General features: G+C 38.0%; 1 protein-coding gene across 2 annotated transcripts in view; it reads right to left on the bottom strand.

The window, feature by feature from the left end:
* Nucleotides 1–1,144: 1,144 nt before the first annotated feature.
* The window catches only part of mettl25 (methyltransferase like 25), a 14,156-nt gene continuing 5,309 nt past the window's right edge, over nucleotides 1,145–9,991 (bottom strand). The window contains exons 6-12 of one of the 2 annotated variants that reach the window (XM_044185557.1): nucleotides 8,373–8,467; nucleotides 8,089–8,118; nucleotides 7,464–7,537; nucleotides 6,125–6,218; nucleotides 5,566–5,640; nucleotides 4,974–5,045; nucleotides 1,145–1,494 (exon numbers count right to left, since the gene is read on the bottom strand). In XM_044185557.1, coding sequence (XP_044041492.1) covers nucleotides 1,387–1,494; nucleotides 4,974–5,045; nucleotides 5,566–5,640; nucleotides 6,125–6,218; nucleotides 7,464–7,537; nucleotides 8,089–8,118; nucleotides 8,373–8,467 — 548 coding nt within the window. In that variant the 3' untranslated portion in view covers nucleotides 1,145–1,386. The remainder of the gene's footprint in view (nucleotides 1,495–4,973; nucleotides 5,046–5,565; nucleotides 5,641–6,124; nucleotides 6,219–7,463; nucleotides 7,538–8,088; nucleotides 8,119–8,372; nucleotides 8,468–9,991) is intronic. The other variant, XM_044185558.1, reaches the window with a different exon arrangement.

Here is a 9,991-nt window from a genome sequence, read left to right as displayed (position 1 = left end):
ATGTGTTTATTTGAATTGATTTTAAACTGGATGTTATTTAACTATTAATGATATAAAAGTAGACGTTGTAGTTGTTAGAGTATTTTTCATACAATTGAACTGTCAATGTTTAGGTTGGTTTGTTCAAGTTTGTATTCGTGCTATGGCAGATGCTGAACGTTTCAACCACTTATCCATTACTTTTGGTTAAAGTATTTAATCAATTTATCTTTTACTTTAGCTAGGTTATCTATTTCAATTATTTATCCATTTGGGTACTTCAAGCTGTTTCAACTTCTCTGTATGCTTACATTTCATGTCCTCTTAATTGCAACACATGGTGTTCAAGTGTTACAGCTGACACAATATGTGGATATGTTTTCTTAATCAAATCATAATTTCTATTCTTTAAAATTTGCTGATCTTTCTACATTACCCTGGCAACTGCAGGAGGACCCCTGGTTGGGAATAACTGAACTAGGCCATCTCCTTGTAGTGTAAAAGACAATTACAGAAGAGTAACTGAGTGAATTTCCAGTCTCAAAATGTTACACACAGAGGTGATCTCTATATCAAAGTATCTGTAAGTTCATTATAAAACAATGTCACTTATGGTATTTCAAATTGTGTATTTTCATTTGTAACTGAAATTACAATCCTACCCACTGTAAAATAATTTGATGTTTTTGGTCCCATAAATGCTCCATTTCCCACCTTACCTCTTGGGTCTGCTTTCTATCAGCTTTAGTGTAATTCCCGCTACCATAACTCATGTATGTACTCAAGACTATAACATTAGTTATCAAACATGTAAGAAGAGCGTGATTTATTAAAATGACCAAGGACAAAGCAAAACAGGAGTAAAGATTAAAATGGGGTCAAGGGTGCCTCTTGCCCTTTCTATCTTTTCCCCTGCCTCCTCTGGTCTGGGAGCCTAGAAATGGGGATTCCAGACCTGTCAACAGAAGGGATCCAAGCCTCCCTAAATCCCACAATGCCCCCGGCTCTATGAACGCTCCTTAAAAGCAAGAGTTTTCTCAAGAGACACCAAACAAAGTCAACAGTCTGAGAAGGATACAATTCAATCAAACAGGCCTGACAGTTTTTCCAGGTGTTTTGATCATATGTTTTCACAAGGAGCACAAGGTCAAGGACGAAACACAAAACACATTGAAGATTTATTTTTCATCAAAAACAGTAAAGCATAGAAAACAAAACAAGATGTTACTGACAGCGATACAAAGACAGCATGAATAAATTAGAAATTTTCGATTAAACCATACACATAGTTAAAACAAGCAGGAGAGAATACATACATAATACAATCACTCCTGAAGTATGATTGCTGACATAATCATGTATAATTATGACCAGCGTATTAAAATCATGTGCATATGTATAAGTTCATCAGCATGAAATTCTGTCTTCATAACTCTTCAGGCCAACGACAGCGTAACATCTTGGTGACAGCAGGGGATCAAAGAGTTGCACCAATGCAGAGAATGATAAATCCTCCTGAAGGACACAGAGACACACACCCAAAAGCAATAAGACACAATAGAACTGAATAAAAAACACATGGACATAAAAAGTCTTGAGTCTCCTCCCAGTTTGTGACCCCTGGCATCCTCTGCTGTGCTGTATGATGTTCTCAGTATTAAAGATTTCTCTATTGAATCTCCAGAGAAGAAACATCTGTACAAATATTGTGTCAGGTGGACTCCTGTTCATGTGTAAAACAAGTTTGTCCTCCTTGATGGCAAGCTGTTTAGGTCTTTTTCATCCACACTAGTGGCTATGTAAGGCTGCATTCATACAATGTCGGCAGAATGGGAAGAACGGAAAAACCTCCTGTTATTCTGACTTGGGAGCAGGGTTCCCACAGGTCCTTGAAAACCTTGAATTTTGAGGGGGGGCAAGAATAGAAAGTGAAGCTCTTTTGATATTTTTTTCTTTTACTTAAAGTAACATCACTGTAACACAGTCAAGCCTCTCTCTTTTTAAATGTTGTCTGTGAGCTTCTGTAAAGCCTGCTAGTTCGCATTCTAAAAATTCTCAGTGTTACTGTAACAGTAATTAACCTTGATCCGTGTCTCAAACTATGCCGTGTTGGGTCCTTGGATTTGAGGGAATTAGGCCTGGAAAGTCCTTGAAAAGTCCTTGAATTTGATGTTTAAGAAGGTGTGGGAACCATATGGGAGTGTTATTCCATGCTAGCCTTCTAGTCACACAATTTAAATAGCCTATGAGCTACTTTTGGTGTGTTGAGGAGTTCCCTAACAAGTGAAACCAGATACAAACAGTGTATAGCTGCTTGTAAATGAATTAGTGTTAATATTGATTTTCAGTTAGATCCAGCTGCAGGCATACTGGCACCAGTTTGTTGACACTTCTGTAGTTCTTTTCACCAAGTATGAGATATGGTCACTGTCAGAAATGATATCTCTGACTTGGAATTAGGCTAAGTCAATCGCTGTCGTGAGCGGTTTTTCCAACTCATTTTCTCATAAATACTGTCTGAACGATATTACGTAAATTTGGCATTAGCATCGATGATGCTGACATGCTGATGTTTAGCAGGTATGTTTACAATGTTCACCAATCTTTTTTCGCTAACTACTTCAACCATTTATCCAGTACGTTTAGCTTACTATTTCAACCATTTATCCTTTACTTTAAGATACTTATTTCAACCATTTAATCCATTACTTATTTCATTTCATTATTGCTGATGTTTAGCAGGTATGTTTACCATGTTCACCATCTTAGTTTAGCATGTTCGCATGCTAGCATTTGCTAATTAGCAGTTAGTACAGCAAGTACAGCTGAGGCTGATGGGAACGCCTAAAATATTGGACAAACGAACATTTTGACCAGATGACGGCGCTATATGGAAAGTTAAGGGATAACCAAAGTTGTTACGATTCACCCTCTGTGAACCATGAATGTCTGTACAAAATTTTATGGCAATCCATCCAATAGTTGTTGAGATATTTCAGCCTGGACCAAGGTGGAGGACCGATTGACAGACAAATGTCCCATCGCTAAAAAACGCATACACTACTAGTATAAACTATCGTCCTTTACTGTTTGAGGAATATTGATCACCAGTGCATATTTTAGCATACACATTTTAGTCCTTTGACCTTTCAGCAGACATCAAGTCCACACAGAGACACAGTGGATGTATACATTGCTTAATAAGTGCATTATTGTTTGACTATTAACACTGGAGCAAGGGCCTGAAGACTCTATGGAAACATACAGAAATCTACAGTATGTTTTTGAATGATAATGATGTGTGTTTACATCCTTCTTTAAGGTTGAACACGCTTCAGCACACTTATCATCATATGGATCATATTCACATACATCCATCACCTCTTTTTCCATCCTCTGCTCTTCCTCGAGGGAGATCTCTCAAAGCTGACCAGCGCTCTCGACCCTATATAGTTTGATTACACGACCCTATTAAGGAAGTCCATTTGACACACAGCCACACATGTAATCACAACTTCAAAGCTTTCGGCTTGTACGTATCTCATCACAATGACTCAGAGCAAAGATCAGCATGTTGTGTTTGGCTGCAGAAGCATAAGACGTTAAATTGCAGGCTGGATTTAATTTAGCCGACACCTATATTATTGTCAGTGGTCTGGATCAAAAAAAGGTTTCCAAATCTCAGCTGAGATTTCTGCATACTTCGCTTTCATCATCTGGGAAGCAAATTTCAAATCCCAATCAACGAGCTGTACAAGCGAATTATAAAGATGAGTCCAGCTGAAAAAGGAGAATAAGTGAGCCCAGTGTGTCACATGGCTGCTGGTTAAAATCACTCATGTTTGTTATGATTGCACTTGTTTCAATGTTAGTACAGTTTGTGTGTTTAATTTTTATGTCATTTTATTTTCTAGTTTGTTAAATTTCAATTTGTTTTAAGAGTGGGTTTGAGAGTTGTAGCTATAAAACGATACATTTCTTTGCTTTATTTCCACTAATGGCTATTTTTACTAAACTACATGGCAGGAAAATAAATCAAAAACAATTCTGATAGTCAATTAATATATTTTTTTGGAATTTTAAAAATGGCAACATTGTACTGGTTTCAACTTCTGAAGTGTGAATATTTGCTGGTTTTCTTGGTCTCCTGTGATAGAAAATAGAGTATCTTTGGGTTTTGAACTGTCGGTAAGACAAAACCAGATATTTGAAGATATTACCATGAGCTTATAATGGGCATTTTTACTATTTGCTGACATTTTACAGACCAAACGATTTATCTATTAATCCAGAAAATAAACTGTAGATCAATAGGTCCTTAAAAACTCCATAGTAAACAAAAAGATAAAAAATATAAACAGTTTTCATATTTTATATGTTTTATACTCAAGTAAGTTGTGGACAAGGAATTTTAATTCTGGTTTAAGTTTTTCACAAAGTCTAGATTTAGACTATTTTTAAGTCAGATTAGAATCTTTTTTATACCATATACTTTATGATAATAACGTTGTCTTGCGGTGTCTGTGGTGTGACAAACTCAGAACACATATTTATTATTGCTTTACACAGACTTTAAAAATTACCATCTGTTTCTCTCCAACACACACAGACACACACACGTTGAAACTGTGGAGCCCTGCAGCAGTTCATGCAGGCATAGATGTTGTTTTATAGTCAAATGTTCCATACGTTTTCTATTATATACAATCATAACTTAACAACTACAGTAGGCGGTCCATATAAACAGATTTAGTCGGTGCTCTTTATTTCTACATACACCTTTGCTGCTACACCACTTCCTGCTTCCCAGCAAGTTCAAGTTGACTTTTTGAATATTCTGGGTTCCACTAAAGGGGGTCTATAAGCTCATGGGCAAGTCTGTGTCACACATGAGCAGATAAGTTCTGAAGCATCATGGGAGCAGAGCCACACCTCCAAAATGAATTCATATTATTTTTTGCAATGAATGACTGATGAGACTGAAATGATTTTACCTGTTCTTTCAGGTAGCAGAGGCGATCGAGGAGAATCAGACCTTCAATACATGGAGCCAGGGCCACCTTCAACTACACAAAGATGATGACATGAGAGAGAAAAAAGATCTATTTGAGATTACTTTAAATATATATATATATGTGTTTATTTAATTTCATATTAGTGTTTTCCATCTTTCGGATACAAAATGGCACTCTTCTTGTCCCTTTTAGGCTACTCCCAAAACTACATACTAAAACCCACCATGACTAGTGTCTTCCCAGTAGCTGGTGGGCGATCCCCAAAAACCATTTTACTGCTTTATGTCATGAAAGAAAATTGGTATGTTGGTTGACACCACAATTAGTGGTCTCAGCTGAAACTAGGCTGCTTCCCATTCTGTACAACCATTCCTGTATTACTTCACCGCAGACTGCAATGATCTCACTTAATGGTCTGCAATTTATTGGTGTTATACATCTCATTTTACAGGAACGAAAATGTTTTACACAAAGTAGAGTTTAAACAGGTTGTTGTGGCTGTAAAGTATAGGATAAGGATTTAATACAAATGCTGTACAGGCTGGGAACTCAGATGGGTGTGAGGACTTACCATATTAAAGGCATGTATCTCGCCCATTCGCGGTCTGTATGTGTCGTGGTAATCCTGGATGTCACTGTCAGAAAGCTGAGGAGAAAGAGAGTAAGGTGTCATGCATGTGAGTCAGAACGTGGCGGCTTTGAATGTGAATACAGGGGAATAAAAGTGAGGGTTGGAAGGAGGATGGCGAGAGGAGTTGAAGTAGGAGAAGCGACAGAAAAAGAGGTTTACGTCTTTTGGAATTGTGAAGGACACAACACAGACAGAAACAACGTCATCCTTATTCCCATGGATACCCAGGACAACCAGATGACAAACTCCCCAACATCCTGGTGCCTAGCAACATCCTAAACCAAGAGAGCAAGTATCTCAAGCACCTGTATGGCTTACTAACCTGACATGAATAGAAATATTTTCTAAATAAAACACCAACAAGGAAACATTTTCCCACTATTTTCCCTCGTGCCAAAATCATGAGCATTTCTCCTACGGTGCTGTGTTTTTTCAGTGTACTGTTTGCAGTTTGTTTCTGGAAGATGTTGTAAGATGACTGTAATATTCTGGTGCCGACCTTTGATTCATCCAGTTCCAGTCTGCGTAGAGCTCGGCGAACGTAGTCCACAAATGATTTGGCCTTGGAGTAGACATTCCCAACTCGCTTTTCACTGCGGAGCAAACACACATATACATACATTATTTTCTCAGTCCCTGAACATCTCATTTCTGCCCGATGAAATAAACAACATTCACTCCGTTAGTCTCATGTTGTGTCTCCTGTTTTTTTGTTGTTTTTTTTTAAATCACGCCATCAGCAACCAGAACCAAACTGTTAAACGCTTCTAAAGGACTAAACAGTGATGAATAGGTGCTGCTTAGAGAAAGGTAATGGATATTCGATCCTGATCTGATGTTAGTCATTAAACTGAAGGTCACAGAGCAGTGGGGACCAGACGATGCTCAGTGTCTTTTAGGAATCTTTGATTGTGTCTGCACCGAGTACATTTGATAAGGGCTCATTGAACTCTGCAGTATTTACTTCTATAATTCAGTCTTTTTAGGTAGAGGAGAGCAATGGCCATCATCCACTTGAAAATTCTCATTCATTAGGAATGCAAAATAACAACAACTTATGATTTTATGGGTGTAAACCAGCAGGTTTTGACTTTTAAGAGCCAGCAGTTACTCATGTTTGGAAAGTAAAACATAAACTGAGCCAAGGCCAAACTGCAGTCTATGCTGCCTTTTCTTCATGTTCTTCACAGAACTATATGAGCAGAAAAGTGACAAGTCTATTAAGGGTGCAACTAATGATTATTTTCATTGTCGAATAATGTGTTGTTTGTTTTTCTTATAACTGTTTGGGCTACAAATGATCTGAAAGCAGAACAGTGAGAAAATGTAACATCCAAAAGCTGTGCAAAAACACAGGCATCCACTGTATAAAATATAAGAAAAAAGTGAACACAAACACATTTTAAAAGCTGGAACTCAGCAAATGTTTGTCATTTTAGCTTGAAATGACTTAATCAATTGATTATCAGAATTGTTCTTGTTCAACATTTTCTGTCAAGCTAATCCTTATCTTAACTGACCACTTTGTTTCAGCACTAAAGCCTATCATGTAAAACCTGGTCTATTGCTGAGTACATGTGACTTTTGTTTGCAAGTCTTGGTTCATTTGGAACCTAAATAAACAAACCAGAAACAAAAACCTTTTCTGGTTCAGAGGAAAGAAAAGTACAGTGAGTGAGTTTTTATCCCTCAGACTGCACATGTGTTACTGTATGTGGACACTGTGAAATAATACACATTTATAGAAAAAAAAATGTCCATAAAATATTTAAGGTGCCAAACACTTGCTGTAATTTCTCATATTAAAGTGATGCCAGATGTAAACTGCTGTGTGTTACCTTTTAAAGGAGCTGTAGTGATCCCTCAGAATAACGTGAAGGACCGCCCGGTAAAACAGAGACTCCATCTGAATCTATAGAAAAGGTCAAACTTCATTTAGCATAATGTAGTTTACTGTATTTTTCACGTAGAAAGTTTGTTACTCCCTTGTGATTCATCCAGCATGTACGAATAGTTGATGAATATTTCTGACACTTTCAAAGCCTGATGCAAGACTAGCAAGCAATCAAGCCAGCCCCAGTTTCCAGCGAGTCATCAATCTTACCGTGATTGCATTAATATTTATAAACATTCCATATTAATGGCTGGTGGTATCGTGTATCAGCTTTGGCCTGAAGCACCGGGCTCTACATTTCCAATATATACACTGTAGTCGATCACAGACTTAAAACTATAGCAGAATTAATGGGCTGATTGTTTGAATGCATGTAGAAGATCTATGCTGAAGATAATACAGACTTCAGTGACTGTGAACACGCATATTTGTGGTTTGAAATATTTTGATAGATTTGTTTTGAATTGTTTTGGATGTGGTGTAATGACAGGCATTTAACTCCCATTCTTGTGCGATGATGACTATTAATTCATGATATTGATTACAATTAGTATGCATGCCTTACTTACCCCTTGGCCTAGTGAAACTCTCTCAAGTGCCTGTTTTTTAGACAAATGGTAAAGCGTTACGACAAAGTATTTCTTGGAAAAGACACTCTACTAAAACTACTTTACCACATGCCCTGCTTATAACCTGCAGTAAATAAAAATACTGTTTACTGTCAATTCATTATAGATGCTTTTGTTACAGACTGAGCTATCCCTGACAATAACCATTACAGTCTAAGAATCTGAAGATGTTTATGTAGGAAAGATGCTGCTGTGCACATTTTTCGTGGTGTCTCCAAACTCACCAAACAAGCAGACATCCTGGCGTTTCTGCCGCAGAACCAGGACCTGTCACGGAGGCACTGACTCAGAGGGAAACCACACACACCGCGCAAACACTCTGTGAGGGAACACACAGAGATAATAGGGGTAAACTGATTGGGGGCTTTGCAAACAACTGCAATCAGTAGGTATGAATTTTAAACATTTGCCAGGAAAACTTCAAGATAGCAGGATTGGGAAACATTTTAATTTTGATTTACCAAGACATCCTCTTCTTTTCAATGTGACTGTCTTAGATCATCTAAACTGGACTTGAATGACTATTCAAATTATTTACTAGCTAGTTTGTGTGTTCAACATTTATCTTAAAAAGGAACTGTTTGACATTTTTGGAAAAACACTTTTCTTGTTTTCTTGCCCAGAGTTAGATGAGAAGATGGATGATTTTTAAAAATACACATTATATCTCGTTTGTTTAATCCGTTCAAAAACCGAAGTGAATAAATGACAATTTGTGGTTTTGCAGTAGATCATGTGCCGGACTATTCATTGCTCAGGTGCAGCAATAATACTCACTTTTGATTTTGTTTGGTTCAAAACATACGAGATATAACGTGCTAATTAGTGAGCTTTAGAGGTGCTGGTAGGGAATTTTTTTTACATCTGGACAGAGGCTAGCTGTTTCATCCTATTTCCGGTCTTTGAGCTAAGCTAAGTGTCTCCTCGTTATAGCTTCATATTTACGATACAGACATAAGAGCGGAATCTTCTAATCTAAGTTGCAGTAAGAGAGTGAATAAACATATTTCCAAAAATGTCAAACTATTCCTTTAATGCAAGTCTATGAATAAATGAATTAGGATTAAACATATACATATATAAAGACATTTTTAACCTTAGCACGCACACACATGCGCACACACACACGCACGCACACACACACACACACACACACACACACACACAGTGGGAGGGTATGGAGTGTGACTACTTGACAGCCTGCCATCCTTTTCATGTCATTTCTAAAAGGGTCAGTGACTGAGGCCAAAGCCCAGTGAATCCAGAGGGATACAGTCAAAAGAAGCAGTAATAACATGTGCAGCTGCGGCCGGCCGGGCTCTCGCAAACTGCTCTGGACACACTAACACGTTAGCAATCAGGTTAGCTTCCCTTCTGCCCGGCACATGGCTTGCTGACACAGGCCCTCAGAGGCAATTGAAGTGGACAAGCCTTTCCTCCCGTCTGAAGGGTAGATTACAGTACGTACACAGAGCTGTTTATAGTAGCTGGCCTCATGTTGGCCACAGAGTTCACATCTGAAGTGGCCACGTACATGCTCTCCAATTCAGAAAGACAAATATTTCTGATGTCCTTGTGTGTGACCGTACACTTGCAAATATTTTGTGAAGAGACACGCTGGCTCCAGACCTTAGACGCCTGAATGTACTCATCTTAGAGCAGTTGTTGTTGTGAGTAAACAGCATGAGATTGGACTCCCGATCCCACATAAGGTAGTGGACACGGATAATGCATTTAAGGAACTGCTTCATTCCTAAATGAGCAGATTACATAAATGTATAACTGCCTTCTATAATGAACCTTTTCAGCTTTTTAGCTCTTTTTTTAGGGTGAGGTAGGCCAC

The sequence above is a fragment of the Siniperca chuatsi genome, linkage group LG23 (assembly GCF_020085105.1).
Source record: "Siniperca chuatsi isolate FFG_IHB_CAS linkage group LG23, ASM2008510v1, whole genome shotgun sequence".
NCBI classification, from domain to species: Eukaryota; Metazoa; Chordata; class Actinopteri; order Centrarchiformes; family Sinipercidae; genus Siniperca; species Siniperca chuatsi.
The sequence above is the reverse complement of the archived record's forward strand: the minus strand, read 5'-3'. Positions and strand labels throughout refer to the sequence as shown.